This window comes from Sinocyclocheilus rhinocerous, unplaced genomic scaffold (assembly GCF_001515625.1).
Source record: "Sinocyclocheilus rhinocerous isolate Xijiao unplaced genomic scaffold, SAMN03320098_v1.1 scaffold1622, whole genome shotgun sequence".
Lineage (NCBI taxonomy): Eukaryota > Metazoa > Chordata > Actinopteri > Cypriniformes > Cyprinidae > Sinocyclocheilus > Sinocyclocheilus rhinocerous.
Genome location: NW_015654513.1, coordinates 180,491 through 202,896, shown reverse-complemented (window position 1 = coordinate 202,896; position 22,406 = coordinate 180,491). Strand labels below are relative to the sequence as shown.

At 38.5% G+C, this 22,406-nt stretch overlaps 1 protein-coding gene across 2 annotated transcripts in view; it reads left to right on the top strand.

Annotated features, from left to right (window-relative positions):
* Positions 1 to 15,815, top strand: part of grik5 (glutamate receptor, ionotropic, kainate 5) — an 85,493-nt gene extending 69,678 nt beyond the window's left edge. The window contains exons 10-24 of one of the 2 annotated variants that reach the window (XM_016524162.1): positions 2,453 to 2,631; positions 2,905 to 2,958; positions 5,489 to 5,650; positions 5,722 to 5,874; positions 6,224 to 6,328; positions 6,617 to 6,724; positions 7,552 to 7,755; positions 7,932 to 8,045; positions 9,330 to 9,439; positions 9,760 to 9,933; positions 10,079 to 10,244; positions 11,665 to 11,890; positions 12,191 to 12,319; positions 12,862 to 13,028; positions 14,465 to 15,815. In XM_016524162.1, coding sequence (XP_016379648.1) covers positions 2,453 to 2,631; positions 2,905 to 2,958; positions 5,489 to 5,650; positions 5,722 to 5,874; positions 6,224 to 6,328; positions 6,617 to 6,724; positions 7,552 to 7,755; positions 7,932 to 8,045; positions 9,330 to 9,439; positions 9,760 to 9,933; positions 10,079 to 10,244; positions 11,665 to 11,890; positions 12,191 to 12,319; positions 12,862 to 13,028; positions 14,465 to 15,070 — 2,657 coding nt within the window. In that variant the 3' untranslated portion in view covers positions 15,071 to 15,815. The remainder of the gene's footprint in view (positions 1 to 2,452; positions 2,632 to 2,904; positions 2,959 to 5,488; positions 5,651 to 5,721; positions 5,875 to 6,223; positions 6,329 to 6,616; positions 6,725 to 7,551; positions 7,756 to 7,931; positions 8,046 to 9,329; positions 9,440 to 9,759; positions 9,934 to 10,078; positions 10,245 to 11,664; positions 11,891 to 12,190; positions 12,320 to 12,861; positions 13,029 to 14,464) is intronic. The other variant, XM_016524161.1, reaches the window with a different exon arrangement.
* The last annotated feature ends 6,591 nt before the right edge of the window (positions 15,816 to 22,406 follow it).

The following is a 22,406-nucleotide window of genomic DNA, read 5'->3' as shown; positions in this document are numbered from 1 at the left end:
CTCGAAAGCAGCGGAGCTTTTATTATGCCACAGTCGACCGCTTCCGCTCCTTCCGGTCGTGTGTATGTGGGGAAAAAAAGCAGCGCTGTTTTATCATACTAGATACATTTGAAAGTTCTGTTATAATGCTATTCTGTGCGGTAGTCACCTGTCTAATAAAACGCACAACATATTAAGGCATTTTTGGTGTTTCCATGTTTTCTACAAAACAAAACCGGAAATCGAGGGTGTATGACGTCATTGGCAGGCGACTCAATGACACTATGGACACTCTCCGTGTCACTAGTTAAAATGGCTTATTTCTCTGGATTTAAACATTCTTCGAAACATTTGGGATAATGTAAGTATACAAGTCAGCAAAATATATAACACTGCTCTAGTGGTTTTTGGATATTTTAATTAAAAAAAATCTTACATATTGTGCCTTTAATATCACCTCATTTTCCAGCGATTCTCAAACGATTCGTTCGAAGCAGTTTAAAGATTCAGTCTCTCTAAAGCCCTCCTTTCAGTGAGCCTGCTCTGCTCTGATTGGTCAGATGGCATAGTTTGTTGTGATTGGTCTACGGCGTACAGCATGTGTCGGAAACGTTATGCCTATTTCAGTAGTTCTGTATTTTGAATGCTCTATAGAAAATATAAATATCTATTATTTATCATACATACAGGTTGTGATTCAGTGGAGCAGCTGGTCCAAATAAACAGGATACTGAACCATCTTTCAACAGCAAGCGTTTTGTGAATCCCGCGTTGAACTCCCAGAGATTAGAGAAGCAGTCGTCAGTAGAATTGCGTGTTTGTGGGCGGGGTCAAGTTGTTCGCGGCCGCCAATGTAGAACATAGGCGGGAATTATGCAAATGTATTACCCCCTGACGTGTAGTCAAGTCAAGTCAAGTCACCTTTATTTATATAGCGCTTTTAACAATACAGATTGTGTCAAAGCAACTGAACAGCATTAATTAGGAAAATAGTGTGTCAATAATGCAAAATGACAATAGTAAACACTAATTTTCCAGTTAAAGACAGTTCATCATTGAATTCAGAGATTAGAGAAGCAGTCGTCAGTAGAATGACGTGTTTGTGGGCAGGGTCAAGTTGTTCGCGGCCAGCCAACGTAGAACATAGGCGCAAATGTGTTACCCCGTGACGTGTAGCCGTCACGGAAGTGGGATTCGAATTACTAACGACTCGTTTCAGCTGTTCAGAGTCGATTCTTTATTGTGGGAGACAGTAACTTTATTTATCGTGCACTTTCAGCTTTATAACTTTGCAGATCGTTTACATTCACATACAGCTACATTACACACTGCATGAAAGGCAATATTGGAAATGGCATAATAGGGGCACTTTAACACTGTTGCATGAGCGTTTCTAATGGCTGAGGGAGTGACTCTCTTCTGACCAATGTAATCAATTTCTTCTTCTTTCATTTCATGCCATGGAAGCACTATTGTGGATTTTTCTTTTCCTCTTGGAGCAAATATTGGTTCAGTTTCTGTTCACCACTGTAGACGTTTAACGAACTATCTGTCCATACATCAGTAAACATAAAATTATAGTACAGTACACACAAATATTGCATTAAAATAGTCAGTGTTTAATAAAACAAAAGTATCTTGCCTAGTCTACCATCTTGGATTTATTTATTTACTAAAACACACTAATGGATTTCATGAAGACGTGCATTTCTTCTTTGAACTTGGTGGAGTGCATTCTGGGATTACCTTCTTGCTGCTAGAATTTAGGCATCTCATAAATAAAATGCCTACCTTTTGAAATGGGTTTTGTGTCTGGAACGTGCCTATGATGTCCTACAATGCTGGCTGCTCGCTTGGTTTTGGAACAGAGCTCTAGTCACTGTCACACATGAGTCATTAAGCACAAGGCTGGTCTGGGTCTGATAATGTTTATTTCAGTGTGTCACAGCGCTGGTCTCTGGTGGAAAACAGAAGATCTGAGTTCACTTTATAACGCAGCTGTGGGAATAAGAAAGTGAAATATCGAGAAAGACACAAATTTAGTGGAATGAAGCGAACAGAGAGGCTGAAAATCAGAATGAACAAGAGAAATCGGTGAAAGAAAGACAGAAAAAGGGGAGGTATTGAGAGTGAGAGAAAGAGAGAGAGAGAATGAGAGTGTGGGGAGCATTGATTTCTCTCCTCCCTCAAGCTAATTAAAATTTGGCACTGGCTTTACTGGCTCTTTCTGTGCATGCAGGCTCCCTTGAGAGCCTAGCTAGTTATTTACATTTTCACTGGGCTTTGTGTTGCCACCAACTCACTTTCTTCACAGCAGCATTGCAAACAGACAGATGCATGCTGTTTACAAACAACCTCAGACACAAACCATCTCAGGTACACTACATGAAGCCCGGTTTGGCCCCTTTCAATTCCAGTCGGGTATTTGAGTGTCCATATGCTTTCGGCCAACAACTCGCTTTGTTCCCCGCAGGTCTGCTGAGACTGGAGGAGCTGATAAAGCGGTTTCTGATCTCTCGAGAGACGCTGTCAATCAGGATGCTGGATGACAACCTTGACCCTACGCCTTTACTGAAGGAGATTCGTGATGACAAAATAGCTACAATAATTATTGATGCTAATGCATCTATATCTTACCTTATACTGAAAAAGGTAGGCATACAGTCACATTATCTAAATGCTGTTGCTTTGGCTCATTTCACATTCATTCATTCTCCTTTCCTCCCCCACTTCAATCTCTCGTTCTCTCGTCACTTCGTAATTCAGCTTTGTTCAATATACCTGCATTTTAAGGTATAGATGCTTTAATTATCATAATGCTGCTGAAGGAGTGTATTATACAATGTTCTGCTTTTCAGTGCAGCTCTCTCATTCGCACACATTGAAATGTGTTCATTGTCTCATTCCTCTTGCCTTTCTTTTTAGGCGTCAGAGTTGGGAATGACATCAGCATTTTACAAGTACATCCTCACAACTATGGTAAGATAGAGGAGGAGCTCTTGGCCTATTTTCCTGCAGATATATTCATGCCTGGAGCCCCATCTTCTGTATTAACAATTCATCTTTATTACGCAAACCCACTCACACTTCTCAAGCCAACCCCCTTCACAGTTTGAACTGCATTAAATACATACTACTGTATAACCCACAAACACAACACACACTATTAAAACCTCTAGTTATTAGACTAATGTACTGTGTTTAAAGCACACTTGCTGAAAAAACACTACCAGACTTTCAAATCATTCTGAACACAACAAGCTTACGCAGAAACATGTGCCTTGTTGCTAGGAGTTGCATGACAGATGAAAACAATGTGTTCTAAAATCAGCTCAAAATATCAAATATGTTTGATCTCTTCTGACTGAATGGAATCATTCTGAAGCTAAAAAATCAGAGTCTGTGCCCATAATACTTCACGTGATTTTCTATGAAATCGGTCAACTGCCAACTGTTTAGAACACACTGCAAAAACTAGGCCGACAGAAGCTTAACGACGACCGACTGTTGGCTTGATGTGCTATGATGCACACTATTGAAACCTCTAGTAAATATAATAGATTATTCATAATTTACATGCACCAGTAGTCCCTACTTTAACAAACTCATCACTGAAACCATACATACCACTGATACCTCTAGTCACTAGTCCAACCTAACTGGTTAAAGCAATACTGAATTCTCTATGTAGTCATTTAACCATTTTATCTTACCAGTTTTCTCAAACCATACCTGTTAATGAACTGTAGATAGTCTAATCTAACTTGTTGCTTCAACCTTAGGTACACCACTATTGAACCATATTATTCCTAGTATAACCTAACAAGTTACATGTTACTTAAACCTTGCATGCATTGCTGAAACATTTAGTGACTGGTCTAGTGTAACACATTACAGAACTCTTAGACACTCTACTAGTCTAACCTAACATCTTACTTTCATCCCACATACTGTCCACTACTCTAGTTTCTATTACTCAAACTTAATGCACACTACTGAAACTGAAAAATATAACCGATTATTCACATATTACTAATCCATATTTTAAACTAACTCATTACATTGCATACACTACTGATACCTCCAGTCACTAGTCTAACCTAACATGTTACCACATAATGTACACAATACTGAAATCCTTATGCATTAACCATTTTATCTAACCAGTTAACTCAAACATTACCAACCAAGGAACTGTACAGTCTGTTTTAACTTGTTACTCCAACCTTACACAAACAACTGAAACACATAATTTCTATACTCAACACTACTGTGGTCACTAGTCTTACCTACAGTAACATACTTAAACCATTTATGGACACTACTGAAACTTCTAATCATTATTCTAACCACTTTACACAGACCTCACCCACTATTGAACCACCTTATTACTAGCCTACCATAACAACCCTTACGAAAAAGAAGTTTATTCAAGTGTGATATTAGTATACTTCTTTTAATTATATACAAATTAATACCTAAATAGGGACATAGTAGTATACTTAAAGTATGATGTAAAGTTCACTTAAAGAAAACTTACGAGTATACTTGCAGTATAAAACTACTAAACTAGTAGTTTACTGAGATTATACTTCAAAGTGTACTAAAAATGCTACTACAAGTATTTAATTAGTAAACTATCAGTATACCTATAAGTTCACTTTTAGTATAGTTGCAGTACAAGCTAAAAATTTTGATGTAAACTAGTTGTGTACTTAAAGTATACTACTGTTATACTTAAAGTATACTTAAAAGTATACATTTATATACTAGAAAGTGGGCCAATTTAGTCCCAAGGAGTATTGAAATAGTACACTTACAAGTATACTACTAGTACACTGATATTTGTATACTTACTACATAAAGTATACTTAAAAATATACTTGAACTTTACTTAAGTATACTTAATAAAATAAACTTGAAGTATACTACTTTTTGGTAAGGGAAGTTACATCTTACTCAAACATTGCATGCGTTACTAAAACTTTCGACTGGTCTAGTTTAACATTTTATGGAATCCTTAGACACACTTCTGTTAAAGTCTCTAGTCACTAGTCTAACCTAACAGATCACTGATCTTTACATACTTTACTAAAACCTCAAGTTCCTAGTCTAATCTAAAGTGTTACTTTCACCTTACAAACACTACCCTAGGCCCTAGTCTAACCAGTTTACACCAGTCTTACCTATTATAAAACCATCTTATCACTAGTCTACCCTAACAAGTTACATGTTACTCAAACCTTGCATGCATTCACACATCTTTAGAAACTAGTCCGATTTAACACATCACTCGTCTTATGCACATTACTCACGTGCACCATTCAACATTCATTCAGTCTACACACAAACCATACTTAACTACTCAAATTCCACTTAACCAGTACTATTTCACAGGACTAGTCACTATTCTGATCTGAGCTCTATATTCTTTAAAAGTTTTATTTCTTACACACAGACTGATGTTCTCTGTTTTCTGCTGTATAATGTCATTCCTGTGTGTGTGCAGGACTTCCCGCTGCTATGGTTGGATGATATAGTGGATGAGCAGTCAAACATCGTGGGCTTCTCAATGTTTAACACCACCCACCCGTTTTACCTGGAGTTTATCAGGAGCCTTAACCTGTCCTGGAGAGAGGGCTGTGACATTAACCCGTACCCCGGACCAGCGGTGAGACTCAGAAGTCTGTTAATGTATCACACACAGACTGCTCACACTAAACTGTGTATGTGTGTGTTCAGCTGTCGTCGGCCCTGCTGTTTGATGCGGTCCATGTGGTGGTGAGTGCAGTGCAGGAACTCAACCGGAGTCAGGAGATTGGCATCAAACCTCTCAGCTGCACCTCCCCTCAGATCTGGCAACATGGAACCAGCCTCATGAACTACCTGCGTATGGTCAGTCTGTGTGTGTAAATATTAGTGCTGTCAAACGATTAATCGCGATTAATCTCATCCAAAATAAAAGTTTTTGTTTACATAATATATGTAACATATGTATATATATGTATTTATATATACATAATAAATATACACAGTATACACACATATATTATGTAAACAAAAACTTTTATTTTGGATGAGATTAATCGCGATTAATCGTTTGACAGCACTAGTAAATATACATATTCAACCACTTAAAAGTCATCCAGCATTGTTATCTGCATTAGAGAGCATCCACTGTGTTATTTAAGGTAACATAACTGTTTCTATTCTCTTTCTCTCTCTGTTGCCATGTTTTGATCAGGTGGAGTATGATGGTTTGACAGGTCGAGTTGAGTTCAACAGTAAAGGCCAGAGGACCAATTACACCCTCCACATCCTGGAAAAGCACAGGGGAGGCCACAAAGAGGTTAAAGACACAAACACATACACATTTACTTAGCTATCTAAATGGGAATATTCAAAGATGTCTAATGCTTTTATATAGGTTAGTTTAAATAATATAACCTAATCCTAACCCTAAGAGAAAACTTTTGAATAAAAAAAAAAGGATATCACTAAAACAAGGTTTTGTCAGATTTAGCTCACTTCTGGGTACAGATTTATTAAGTAGGTTCACACACACACAGAGAGACACACACGCTTTGAATAGTGCCAACATCTTGATTGTTCCATTTGTCATCCTTCTCTGTGTTAGATTGGGATCTGGTTCTCTAATAACACTCTGCTGATGAACTCCACCAGTCTGGATATCAACGTGTCTGAGACTCTGGCTAACAAGAGCCTCATCATCACCACTATACTGGTGAGGACCAACTGCACTACAGCAGGCCCATATAGCCCACTTATGTTCACACAATATTTACCACATCTACATTGGTAATTCCTGTTATACAGTACCGTTTGAACTCTATAATGTCCACTTAAACAATTAATTTTAACTTACTTACACAATGGACACACAATTAACAAAATGTCTATCATGATGGAATAAACATAGTTATTATTAAGCAAATAAGGAATTCATTAATTTTGTCAAAATTTGTGAAAGGATATTCAAAATATATAAATAATATCTGTAGTTTTATGCAACAAGTTTATGAGTTTTAAAGTGAGACAAACCAACTATATCACAGAATTGATCAAATCCCTTGCTAAAATTTGCTTATGTTTGTACAGTTGTGTTCCAATTAGAAACAATGTCACTTCCTGTCATTTTTCTCATTAAAGAACTGGCTTTTGTTTGTTTAAGGGTTATTACAAATTACATAATATGAGGAAAACTATATATTGATTACCAAATAAAACAAGATTTCCTGTAAAAAACATGTTTTGACTGAAACATATTAGAGATTAGAGAAAGGAAAAAACACCTGGAATGTTTCTTATTAATGTTTTTCATGTTAGAAAGTTTTTCATGTGTCAGCTGGAGACATGATAAAGCAACATCTGCTCAAACCAAAGTAGTGAAATGATTAAAAATTCACTGCTCTTTTCTTAACTTATAAAAAAATAAGTAACTTATTAAAAAATGTGAGTTTAATATTTTATCATATATGGTAAGACAACTGTGATAGGGACCTGAAACTACTGTATTACATGAATCACCCACGTGTGTGTTTGTCTGTGCAGGAGAACCCGTACGTGATGAGAAAGGTGAATTACCAGGAGTTTGAGGGGAATGAGCAGTATGAGGGTTTTTGTGTGGACATGTTGAGAGAGCTGGCTGATATCCTCAAGTTCACCTACCGCATCAAACTGGTGGACGATGGCCTGTATGGAGCACCTGAACCCAACGGCTCATGGACGGGAATGGTGGGAGAGCTGATCAACAGGGTATGTGGTCTCATCAACACATTCCCTGCTGAATTAATTTAGAAAAACACACAGTTCTGTGTCATTTTCTTTTTACTGTTTCTAGATGACTTTTACAAGAATGTATCTTCTCCTTCTTTAATGTTTTGTTTTTCTTTCTTTCTCTCTCCTTCGTTCTCCTTCATTCTTCGGAGAAGAAAGCTGATTTGGCTGTTGCAGCTTTTACCATCACATCTGAGAGAGAGAAGGTCATTGACTTCTCAAAGCCCTTTATGACGCTGGGCATCAGTATTCTCTACAGAGTCCATATAGTAAGTCAGACACACAGAATCAACACAACAGCATCAGTCTGGATATTTACGTAGATCAACAACTAAAAATAACGCAGACGGAATACAAAAACATGTCCTATGGAAATGACCCGTAAGTTTACCTCAGACGGACAAACTTGATAAACTTGATTGCTGTTGACTGTAAGATTGTGATAGGCTCGTGTTCAATGATATTGTGTTAAAAAACACAAAACGATATAATGAGGTTTAAAAGGATAGCTCACACAAAAATGAAGATTCTCTCATTAATTACTCACCCTCGTGTCGTTCCAAACCCGTATGAACTTCACCTATCTTCGCAACACAAATTAAAATATTTTTGATGAAATCCGAGAGCTTTCTGACCCTGCGTAGACAGCAGCAGAACTACCAGAAACATAGTAAGAACATTGTTAAAATACTCCATGTGACATCAGTTGTTCAACCGTAATTTTATGAAGCTATGAGAATACTTTTTGTGTGCAAAGAAAACAAAAATAATAAATTCAACAGAATTTTCATTTTTGGATGAACTATACCTTTACATTTGCTTTTTGTAAAGCCTATGCAATGCTTCATTCATTTACTACAATGTCTTTGAAATATATCTCCATTTCTGCCCTTTTCTCAACAAATATTGATGTGATTAACTATGATTAATTTGAATAATGAATTGCCTTATAAAGTAATTACCTGTGTTTTATCAGCAAAACCTGACCCACACTTACTGAAAACGAAAACTGGTTAGTGTAATATTGCCTATACCTTTACTTGGTAAACACTAAACAGCAAGATCTGCTTTCCATGGAAGAGTACTAAAATCCATCTTTGGTGACTCTGCTGTGCCGTTTTGATCAGTAGCGCCCTCTTGTGGCTGAAGTAAAACATGCACGATTAAAACATGCAATTGAACGAACAGGATGAGAGAGGATGAGATGCTAGATATTGGTGCAAATACCCTGATAATAGTGTGATATTCTCTGCTTGTCCTGTCCTGAATAACAGCCAGTGTAAAATCTGTTAAACGAAGGATAATAAATAGATTATAGATAGATAGGATAGATAGATAAATAGATAGATAGATAGATAGATAGACAATACGTAGAAAATGTGTCTAAATGCCTTAATATGTATTATACAGTACTGCATTTCCTATTGCTACATTTATGTAATTATCAGATTGAATATTCATCGTGTACCTAATTCCTTTTGGCTTTTATTTCTACCACCTTCCTTCCTTCAGCTGCATTCATTTACCACTCTTTCTCTTCCACCGTCTCTCAGGGCAGGAAGCCAGGTTATTTCTCCTTCCTGGATCCTTTCTCACCGGCTGTTTGGCTCTTCATGCTGCTGGCTTACCTCGCTGTTAGCTGTGTGCTTTTTCTTTCTGCTAGGTACACACAAACACACCTACACACACATATACTCAAACACGGCTAAAAATCATTGTCTTAATCAATGTGCTTGGTTGTTTTGCTCTGTAAAATAATAATAATTTATCTGAGCTGTAAAACTGTAAAAGATATTAATACTTTATTTCAGAGATGCAAATGAAATCTTCAGTTAGGTTTAGTTTTCTTACCCTATTGGCAATTAGTTTTTTTAAACATTAATCAAGCAAAATGTAATGATGTATTATTTGTATAGTATAGTGAGGAAATAAATATTTAATGCAAGATTTTTTCCTAAATCTCTCTGTGTGTATTTGTGTCAGGTTGAGTCCGTATGAATGGTATAACCCTCACCCGTGTCTGCGTGAGCGCAGAGACCTGCTGGAAAATCAGTACACACTAGGAAACAGCCTGTGGTTTCCTGTGGGGGGCTTCATGCAGCAGGGGTCAGAGATCATGCCCCGGGCCCTCTCCACACGCTGCGTCAGTGGGGTCTGGTGAGTGTGAGCGTGTGCTGGGGCTCCATATGTGTCGATGGTCATTTTAACAGAGTCAATGGACACATTACACAGCACAGCTATGGGCGCTTTGCTCTCTGCTTCCATCGTTTATGTCCTCGCTCTCGCTGTTTCTCTCTTTTAGGTGGGCATTCACTCTCATAATAATCTCCTCATACACAGCGAATCTGGCTGCTTTTCTCACAGTGCAGAGAATGGAAGTGCCAATCGAATCACCCGATGACCTGGCCGATCAAACCAATATCCAGTACGGCACCATTCATGGAGGAAGCACCATGACCTTTTTTATGGTACAAATCATATGATATTACGTTTATACAAATACACGCACACAAAAGTAACCACGTGCTGGCTTGCACATGTCAATGTTCACTTATGAAGCATCTGCCTGGAAGGGTTAGTGAGTCGGCAGCTGTGTGTTTTTAGAGCAATAGTAAGAACTTTCCATAAATACTCTACACTTCAGAAAATGTTAAGCAGCCTCAGGAGTTCAAACTATTGGACAGTGTTATATAATTTTCTATTAATTTTCTGTTTTTGCAAACCTGTTACCAACACTAAGCATATGTTTGTAAATGTGATGGAAGAGATGTAGCGACAGATATTTTTATTCATATTGTAATGTATATGCAAGTGAAACAGACTTAAAATAAAGGAAAAAATGTAGGACAGACACTTGGTCTATCCATCGATTGTTGATTGGATGGTCACGGATCTGAATGCGAGCTTGCAGTTGACTGAAAGAAAGGGGCAGGGTTTAAGCAGCCTAAATGACCAGAGAGAGTCGCTTCACCGGAAGACCGAGTTAAAGCATAGATATAGATAAATAGATAAATCACACACAGCAGAATCAATGACAACCATGTAGAAAATAGATTTGGTGAATTTTAATTTCATGTCAATCTTTATTCATGTAATTTATAAAAAGAAAAAAATACAAAATTTATAAAGTTAGTAAACAAGTAAGAATGTATTGGACCATAAGCTTGCAACTTTAGCCTAAATTAAGTCATCATCAATTTGGGACCAAATGCTAGTTTATAGTTTAAAGTTAAATTAAACAACAAAAGTAAATGGAGGATTAAAATACAATTACTTGCATAACAGACAAACTTGATGAAGACATTCAAGAGTACAATATTTGTGAAAATTAGAAAATGTAATATAATTTTTTATTGTCACTGTAGAAAGGGTCCAAATGATACGTAGCAATTGTGTATGTGTGTGTGTGTGTGTGTGTGTATGCATATATATTTTAACTACAATAAACTGAATTATTTCAGGGGGGGTTTGGGAGAGGGGGGTCATTTTTAGTGTTTATGTTTATATAACTTATCTAAGAAGTGTCATAACAAAAAACAAAAAAAGCTTTAAGCACCTTCTTTCACTGAACATCTGTTGAAAAAGAAAAAATGTTTAAAGATTTTCAGGCTCAATTTTGTGCCATATTCATGGAAAGTGCCAGCAGGCATATATTTGCATATGTATTTGGATGGGTTTTGTATCTCTTGTTCATTTTCTTGCTTGTAGAGTACCCTTGGCTTACAGACTCTGCATTTTCTTCTCAGTTTTTTGTTTGCTCAAGTGATTTTACCATCTGTGTGCATGTCACTGTTTCTTTTCTCTTTGTTATTTTGCATGTCAAATAGTGTTTAAATGTTTATTTATGATGTATGCACTGATGATACATCCTCTCCTTCCCTCTTTCAGAACTCTCGTTATCAGACGTATCAGCGGATGTGGAACTACATGTATTTTAAGCAGCCCAGTGTCTTTGTGAAGAGCACAGAGGAGGGCATTGCACGAGTCTTGAACTCTAAATACGCCTTCCTTCTTGAGAGCACCATGAACGAGTACCACCGCAGCCTCAACTGCAACCTCACCCAGATCGGAGGCCTGCTGGACACCAAGGGTTATGGAATCGGCATGCCTCTCGGTGAGAGAGATGGACATAATTACCACAGCAAAATGTTCTCAACTCATCCTTTATTTTGTAAAAATCAAGCACATTAACACACTTAAAATGGAAGCCTCACAAACAATGTGGCTGCACTGTGAATCACAAGGTATTCATCTATAAAATCACCAATAGAATAAGCTAATTTTGAACTCATTTGACTATCATCAGACAGGCTTGTTTTTTACAGAAGTGAACGTGCCATGATGTTCACAACTCATTGACACTTCCTCGTGCTTAACCACCAAACACTCACATCTGCATAATTCTGTCTCACAGGTTCTCCTTTCAGAGATGAGATAAGTCTGGCAGTTCTGCAGCTGCAGGAGAATAACAGGTTGGAGATCCTGAAGAGAAGATGGTGGGAGGGAGGGCAGTGTCCCAAAGAAGAAGACCACCGCGCCAAAGGCATGAACCTCTCCTGCACTTCAACACAACATTCTCCTCGCATTCTCATCCCTGCTGAAAAACCCAGTTGGAACCGGTTGCTGTAAAGAACATGTTAGTTGGTCAACCAGCAACAATGTTCCAAAAACCAGCAGGTAGCTGGTTTGTATCTGGTCCAAGATGACAAGAAACAATCTATCAGCACGTACCAACTCATAACCAGCTAGAAACCAGCTACTGTGTTTCAAAACACAGCAGGGATTTCACACACCCGCTGTAGAGTGGGGACTTGGTTCTGACTATCAGTTGTTGATTGTATGGAGGCAGATCTGAATGTGAGCTTGAATCATAAGAAAGGGCATGGGTTTAGGTGGATTAAATGATTGGAAAGGTCTGGCATGCATAACCTGAGGGAAGTCTGTCATTTCTGGAAGATCAGTTATGACATTTTGACATTTCCACTTCATGCCAACTTTAGGAAAGTATATTTATTACATTCTATGTCTGTGATGAAAGATCCTTAAGATACAGATTGTTTAAAAGTGTTTAATTCATTGTTGCAGGTCTTGGGATGGAGAACATTGGCGGTATATTTGTGGTGTTAATCTGTGGCCTGATTATTGCTGTGTTTGTGGCTGTGATGGAGTTTGTGTGGTCCACACGCCGATCAGCTGAAACAGACGAGGTACGGCCTCTCTCCTGCGACCGCCAATATCACAGTCACTCTACAGTAGGTTACAAAGCAATCCGCCGATTCCTCGCCTTAGTGTGTGTCGTAGTGAAGTCCAGTTCAGTGGTTGTGTTATGGTGTGCATGTCTACTTGTGTATATATCTGTATATATGTACTTCTGTGATATATACAAATGTTTGGAATTATTAAGATTATAATTAAAGGGGACCTATTATGCCCCTTTTTACAACATGTAATTTAAGTCTCAGGTTTCCCTAGAATATGTCTGTGAAGTTTCAGATCAAAATATCCACAGATCATTTCTTATACCGTGCCCAAAATTACCCTTTTTAGGTACGAGCAGAAACATCCTGTTTTTGTGTGTGTCTCTTTAAATGCAAATGAGCTGCTGCTCCCCACCCCACTTCCAGAAGAGGGCGGAGCCTTTACAGCTCCTGCTTCGGATACTCCAGTAACAAAAATGTAGAATGTCCCACAGCGAATTAAATTCTCAAAGATGGATCATTACAAACTGTTTGTGATCCAACTTCATATTCAGGACATGCAAGTACCTCGCTTTATATTTTGTGAATCACCTTTCTGACAGAGCTTGTTAGCATGCTGTCTCTTACTGCATTCACAGAGACCAGAGCTATGTTGTTATTTTTAACCTGAAAACACTCACCATCTGTGTAATTCATAAACACATTTATTGCTTATTGCTAAAATAAATAATGACATAGTTCATGTCTCTGTGAATACAGTCACAGAGACAATGGTAACTTTAGCCACATTAGCCATACAGCATACTAACAAACACATTCAGAAAGGTGATTTGCAAATATTCACAAAATATAAAGTGCGGTACAACTTTTGTGCAAGTCCTTTAATGACCCTTGTTTCCAAAGCAGTCTCGTGATAATTTGCACAAACATATACGAATTTAGCTATTTTTTAGACACATTCCCTTCATGAATAAAATTAATCCACGTCCTCCGTGGCTCAGAGGCCGGAAATTTATGGAAAATATATGTTCTTTATTACAGCCAACTACAGAACAGCTAATGTTTATGTAGCTGACACATATCACTAGCTGCTCTAAACTGGCTATGATATAAACATGGCGGCGCCGTGGGTGGAAACGTGCAGATTAAGGAACAGTAATATAATAAGATCCCCATCCTACATCACTACAGGAGCAAAATCTGAGCAGCTCGTTTTTTCACATGCTTGCAGAGAAAGGCTTACCAAAACAAAGTTACTGGGTTGTCCTTTCTCACGTTTTCTGGGTCTGTAGATGCACCGGGGACCCGATTATAGCTCTTAAACACGGAAAAAGTCAGATTTTCATGATATGTCCCCTTTAAGATATGTATATCTTAATTATATTAAGATATGTATATGAAAAAAATGTGATATATGTGTTTGTGTATAGCTGTGATATATTCTAATCTTCCTTCGTTCAAGTGTTTAATATATTTTTGTAAATGTTCAGGTGTCTGTGTGTCAGGAGATGTTGACGGAATTCCGTAATGCCGTTTCCTGCAAGAAAAGTTCTCGTCTTCGCCGCCGCCGTCCCCTGTCCAGCTCTCTGGCCCTTCGACACCCCACCCACATCACTTTAGGGGCCCCGCGGCCCCTGCGCCTTGTCCGAGAGATGCGCCTTAGCAATGGAAAGCTCTACAGCGGTACCAGACCCCTGACAGGAAATTCAGGGCCAGGAGGAGGCCCCTCAGACATGGGCCCCGGCCCCCAGCGACTTCTGGAGGACCCATTAGGTGCCAACAGCACCCCCACAGTGGCCCTGGGTCCCCCCGCAGTGACAGTGCCTCTGCCGCGGGGCTGCACTCACGTGCGCATTTGCCAGGAGTGTCGGCGTATCCAGAGTCTCCGCACAACGTCCTGCACACGTATCCCTCCCTCCTCGGCCCCTCTGCCTCGCCTGGCCCCGCCCCCTCCACACTCATCCTCCAATACAGACAGCGAAGGCGGCGGTGGGCCGAGCCCGTGCCGGATAGGCCACTCCCCGCCAGCAAAAGGCTGCACTTTACCACCACCTCAGTCTAGCAACAACACAGATCTAATGGGAGAGCAGAAATGAGAACAGACTGACAAAAGGGGGAGACAGAAGTGTGACATTTTTGCAATACTCGCCCTCTTGTTCAAAATCACAGACAAATGCGCTTTCCATCTTTTATTTGGTACGAGAGAATTATCCTCTTCTTTTGGATAGCCGTGTGCCACATCAATGATTCTTTTGTACTACTGAACGATGTACTATAACATTGACTGTCTGAAGCAACCTTGAAAACGCGATGGTAAAGATTTAAGACCGTCAGTCTGAGGATTTAGAAATGCTACACGACAGGCAGCACAGAGATATTAAACACAGAGATATTAAACTTCCCTGTGATTCTGATCTTCAGGCAGCACACAGATGTCTGCTTGCAATCAGAGGCAGACGGCGATACAGACTCGCCTTTCCTTCCCTGACTGAACTCGGTCTCTATATTACGATAGAGGTCACACAGAGGAAGTAGCACAGAGACACTCTCTTCTGGATGTGATTTTCTCAATGATAACATACAGATCAGAGCCAGACCGTGACAGAATGACAGCACACGCGTTAATGGAGGACAATGACGCTATGAAACACACAAACTTGTTAATTAAAAAGATATTCTAAACAGATATTCTTACTTTTCTGTACTATACTTATTTTTAAATTCACTGTCTGTGTAATTTAATTCTGGGGTTGTGTTGTCTGAACTGGAAATTAAAAATAGAGATCCTTTATTGATACTGAGGAGATCAACTCTGACTGAATATGTATGTTATTGGAAGTGAGGAGTTGTGTGTTCAATTAAAACGTGGACTTTGATTTGTCTGCAAGGACTTGTGAGTCCGTAAACAGCTGCTGGAAATCACACCACATACCTGAACCCAAATTTGCACATGCGTGCTTGTCTGCATTCACCACAGATCAGAGTTTTTAGAAACAGAAAGTCAGATCTGATGTTGTGGTCCAGCTTAAAGATTTTTCACACACATCAGTGCACTGAAAATGACTAATGGAAGAAAGAAGGAAATAGAAGAATAACAGGTGTTCCAAAATGGTGAACCGAACCTCTTTTTTTAGTATTATTTTTTAAAATATTTATATACAAATGTGTATTGCAAATAAAATGATGGTTATTTACATGAATAATACATTACATCTTGGGGTGCAGAGGATATTTTAAATGAATGTATCAACAGGTCATTTTTAGGGGTTAAAAAGCTTTTCCAACCAGGTGATCATGTTATGTTAAAACTATAGACAAAGTAAATCCTTTGGAATAAAAAAAAAATCTATATTAATTTGTCTTCAACAACCATTTTTTTTATTTTACTTTCCTTTTTTTTTTATTGTCAACCCTTATGCTTTGTACAGACAATTTTGTTATTCTAAATCTAAATCAAAGCCAACAAAGAGATGAAAATAAAGGGACACTTAGGAATAATTGTTTACAATGAGTATGCATTGAAATGTATTAAAATCAACTAATGTCTTTCATCTTAAGAAGTACTAAAATGTGTGACTTTTTGCATAGACCGCACACAGACTCAAATCTACCTCTAAAAAGAAAACAAGCACACAGTATGCGCAGTGGGAGAGAGAAAGGGGGCGGGATCAGGAAAGGCGGATATCAGTCCATTCCACTAAGAATGATAACAATAACTATAAATTCATTCTTGTCCATACTAACGGACAATGATGTTTTGCTTATTATAAGCTGGAGTTTTATTGTCTGCTGCTATAGATGCTCAAGCTGTTCAGTTCTCTACTGTACAAACACCTCATTCATTAATAGAAACCTGGCATTTGTACTCAAAATCAGTCTTTCTTCACCTGTGCGTACACAGTTTCCTGCTCTGCTGTGTGGAAACCCAAAGCCATCTGATTGGCTGAGGCTCGCAGTGATGCTGATTCTGACCGACCACTGAAGGAAACCGCAGGGTATTCAATGTCCCCTGATGATGAGGTGCTTCTGTTAGCTTTGCCTGGTTTCAGTATTGTGACATCCTAATACAGGTAAGGAGAGTTATTTACTGAAGCTCATGGTCTGTTTGACACTTGTGAAATATATGACTTGTTTATTAGATTTAGGATTGATTGCATCTTTCACTAAATAACTTTTTCTCCCACAGTTAAGATGTTGTTCTCAGCAGCAGGAAGTCTCACCTGAGTTGTGTCTAGTATAAAGAGGAAAAACACAGGTCAAATAGCAGCATCATACATGGTTTCACTGAAGAGGAATGGAGGCAAAGGTCTAAAGGTGTGACTTAATAAAAGTGCAAGAGCAAAGAGGAAAGTAAAGAGCCCCCTATACGACCCCCCCTGTCAAAAGTCTGTCCCCATGATTTTGTAATCTGTACTCACCAATTTTTTGAAGCTCAATTTTGAAATTTGTACTTACAGATCATAAACTGCACCCTTAGATTTGTATAAGATTAATTAATTAATTCTAAAATCTGTTCCTATTTACATTTAATCTTTTAGGACACCTTTTATCTACAGCAATGTACAAATGAGAAACATAAGTAATTTATCATGCAAGCATTAGTAATATGTCCAGTTTCACACTGACATCTTGCGATAACTTTATGCTGAATACTGAACATGATAATAAATTTATTAGTTACAGCTCAGCCACTTTACTATTGTTTTACTGATTCTGTTTTTACTATCAGTATGTCCTTTTTATTAGTTCCATGTTTGGTAAAGATAAAGACAATGATGGAGTATGTTGTGTTTCTTATATAAATATAATGCCTAATGCTGGCACATTATCTTGGTTTACCTGTAATATACAGTGGGTACGGAAAGTATTCAGACCCCCTTACATTTTTCACTCTTTGTTATATTGCAGCCATTTGCTAAAATCATTTAAGTTAATTTTTTTTCCTCATTAATGTACACACAGCACCCCATATTGACAGAAAAACACAGAATTGTTGACATTTTTGCAGATTTATTAAAAAAGAAAAACTTAAATTTGCAAAAATGTCAACAATTCTGTGTTTTTCTGTCAATATGGGGTGCTGTGTGTACATTAATGAGGAAAAAAAATTAACTTAAATGATTTTAGCAAATGGCTGCAATATAACAAAGAGTGAAAAATTTAAGGGGGTCTGAATACTTTCCGTACCCACTGTATGTACAGATGCAGATGTGCTGGATTAATAATATGAAATCAATTTGAAATAATTTTTCTGAAAAATTAGAGAACCTTTGGAAATGGATTAGATTTTTAGTTTTTTGCTCTGCTAGTTGGCTGTTGGCATGAATCTGTCGTATTTTGATGTGTTTACTAAATGTTTTGTAGTCACTTACTGTCTGTTTCGCAGGAATAAACACCCCACAACAGCTATAATCAGAGTGATGATCACTACAGCAGTCACAATCCCTACAGCCTCAGCGGTGGACAGAACAGGAGGACTGTCTGTGGACAGATCAGCAAGAGGAGCTTGTAATAAACCAGCAATTTAGGAAATCTAGTTGTGAAACTTTATTGATTGTAATGCACAATTTCTATTTACTTTCACCTCTGAATCAAAGTATCAAACTTTGGCAAGTCATACCACACCATTTGTAATACTAACAAGAATGATACCTAAACATTGCTGCTTGTCAAGGAGAGGTGCACTATTATGTGTCACAGTAATCATTATTTTTTAGGAACCATTAGGAACCATTATAGCAGGGGCAAGTAACAAATATTTTTATTCTTCAGAAAACTTAAAAATGTAGTTAAAAGGTTATAATTGTTTCATTGTTTACACAATAGTCAAATAACTAAACTTAATGTGTCATTATTTAGGCTAATTAAGGCAAGACGCTACAGGCAAAATCTTTTTTATGTGCTGGAAGGCCATGGACAGAAGGGCTCAACGGCTCTGTGAGAACCTACAGTATGGTGAATGATGTCAAGTTGACCGTTCCAAGATGGCGACCGTATCCATAGATATGATGCCCCATTCGACGGCTCCAGGCACGTAGATGCGGCCATAGAAATATATACGTAGAATCCCCATTAGCGACTGTTTTTCAACTTGACGTCATTCACCATACTGTAGGTTCTCACAGAGCCTTTGAGGCGTTCTGTGCAGGATTGTGGCATCTTTCGAATATTCAGTGATTAGGCTACTATGGTGAATGACGTCAAGTTGACCGTTACATTATGGCGGACGGCTTACGTATAGTGGCCCATAGAAACAGTCGCTAATGGGGATTCTACGTATATATGTATCTATGGCTGAATCTACGTGCCTGGAGCTGTCGAATGGGGCAGTAACCCAGTAACCTTAAGATCAGTGACAACTTTCTGTCCATGCAGTACTGGAAAAAAGAGAAAGAGATATATGTATATTTAAGTAACCATTCAGCTGGCAAGGCTTTTTAATCATATAAAATATTCCAAGATTGTAAAAGGATCTAATTACAATATATGTTTGCAAATATCAAGCAAGCTTGATTTACTCGTTTAGTCTGTCCGCACAGGAAATTTCCCAAGACAGCATGACAGGACTTGCTTTATAAAATGAAGTAAGTGACGTGACATGTGGCCAAGTATGGTGACCATACTCGGAATTAGTGCTCTGCATTTATCCCATCCAAAGTGCACACACACACACACACACCGTGAACACACACCCGGAGCAGTGGGCAGCCATTTTTTTTTGCTGCGGCACCCAGGGAGCAGTTGGGGGTTCGGTGCCTTGCTCAAGGGCACCTCAGTCGTGGTATTGAAGGTGGGAGAGAGTGCTGTACATCCCCCCCCCCCACCTACAATCCCTGCCGGTACGAGACTCGAACCTGCAACCTTTGGGTTACGAGTCCGACTCTCTAACCATAAGCCACGACTTCCCCCTAAGGCACAGAAAGAGTTTAGCAGAATCAGCTTTCCTCCTATGCCTAATATATATTTCCTTAATTACATATAATGTATAATATAATAATCAAAAATATATACTTTTATGTTTATTCAACAGTCTTAATGAGTTCTTGGCAAATTAAAAAAATCATGTAAATCAATTCAGATCAATGGGAGATTTTCAGAGGAAATAATACATGAAAAGAAAAAGGATTGAAATCAGTTACATTTTCACCATCTTAAACAGCAAACTTTTTACAGTCTGTAAATGTTAGATAATATAAATACTATATGGCAGCTATGTTTTGCTGAACTAGATTTAGCACTATAATCATTGCACAAAGGGTTTTGATCATATAGCTATTTACTTTATTTGCAAAAGACGCATTGCATAATTTCTAAAATACGAAAAAGCAGTAAAAACTCACTAACCTGCAAGACAGCAGTAGAGGAATAAACACATGTAAGTCCATCATAAACTTTCATTCCCATAAAGCAATGACACAAGCTGCGTAACACCATCTTATAAAAACTGTTCAAAGTTCAATCACATAAAGGGAAGTTAAAACAGCTGCCTACAGCCCGGACAACTTGTAGATTAAGTTGTTTTAAAACTAGAAAAAAAAACAGAAGTGCTGAGAAATAGATCCCCCAGAAGCTGCATTGATACAATGGTGAAAAATGGTGTTGCATTATGTTTCTGGTTTTGAGTCACTTGTGATGTTCAGTTTCCATTTCTAATAATTCACATTTAATGTCTCTAATCAACAAGAAAAAAGATTAGACTACAATTTATTGATTCCACAAAAATGGTTTTATTTTTGTGCTTTAACATTTAAAAAATAGCATTACATCTAAAATAATCTGAGAAAGGTCCAGGTAGGTGCTCCGGTGCCGTGAGTGCTCTCTTCCGTCTTCCCAGTGCAGAGGGTCCTTGCAGTGCTCCTGTGGGGCTGGTCGGTCACACGCTGCTTTCTGTGGGAAAAATGAGAGGGCGAGTTAGTGCTCAGTCTCATGGAGGAATCTCCTAGATGGCAGGGCTTGCGTGGCTTATGTAGCCGCCGCCTGATGAGGTGCAGCTGTGACCGATCAGCCTGTGATGATAATGGCCAGGTGCTCCTCACTTGTTTCCAGGGCGACGCTGATGAAGCTTCGGGACGCTCGTCACAATATATTTATTGCTCCTTCAGCACAACAAGCCAAGTGCGTTTACCATTAGGCCTATCTAGCGAGACTGAATGGGCAGGCGAACTCGTGAAAGAGGGTGTGTGTGTGTGTACTTGTATATGCTACATACGATAAGTGTGTGTACTTGTATATGCTACATACGATAGTAGATCCTACAAGGATAGTAAAACCTGAAATTTTTGTCATTTTTGACCAATTTTTGACAACGGTCTGCGGTCCCCACGTAGGAAAAAAATAATTAAAAATAGTAAATGATGTTTATCTGAAAGTGTAACAATGCAAATAGGTTTTCTGTAAGGGGTAGGTTTAGGGTTAGGGGATAGAAAATATCGTTTGGTCAGTATAAAAGTAATAGAAGTCTATGGAAAGTCCCCACAATTCACAGAAACGTGTGTGTGTACCAGGTATTCTCTACATTATGAGCACCAAGTGTCTCCACAATAGTAATACCAGCAATTTGTGTGTATTTGTGTGTTGGTGATTTGTTACAATTGTGTCAAATGCCGGCTTGTACACTGTTTGATTTTGCTCACGTTTGGTGACTCTAGTTGAAGTTATTATCAATATTAGTCCAATATTTTGTTTGTAAAATCTTTTTGAGGTTGTTCAACTAAAAGAAGTGTTGAACAAAAAACAAAAACATAAATAACTCTAACTAATTAAGCCGATAATGTTATATTTCCATTGAGTCAGTTATATTTTATTATTTCTCCAACTTGAATAAATCTGGTTAATTACTATTGGACTTGTGTTATTATCGAGCGCTAGATGGCGCAGTGAGCTCTCTGCATTTTATAGTCGTTTAAATAGTTCAGATAATTTAAAGGTGCAGTAGGAGGTCTTGGAAAATGCTAACTTTAGCCTGATAGCACTGAAAGCGAACGTCCCACCCTCCCTGCAATCGCCGTCCAAAGCCACGCCCCCTGAACGCATTTACGCTCACAGACCAGAGACAACATTACTACAATAGGCTACATCAGGTTCCCAATTCCAGCCCATGTTCCGAAGTGAAGTAAACTTCAACAGATTTCCCCTGCTCAGGGAGTAGGGAGCAATGAACTCTGTGTAGGGATCATATCGATCGGAACACAGTTCATGCACGTAGCTCACATCTAACGAGCTGGCGCGAGGACTGGATTAACCGCTGGGCTACATAATGTGTCATTCACCCATGAGAAAACTTTAAAAGTACTACAAAACCAGGAAGGAAGATCGGGTTGTTGATGTTTGCCTGCCATCCTCGCTCTGTCTACACAGCGTGCGTGAACGCGCTGATGAGTATCCTGTCTGCGCAAACTGGGTGCGCAGAGGTATGCTAATACATACATTGAC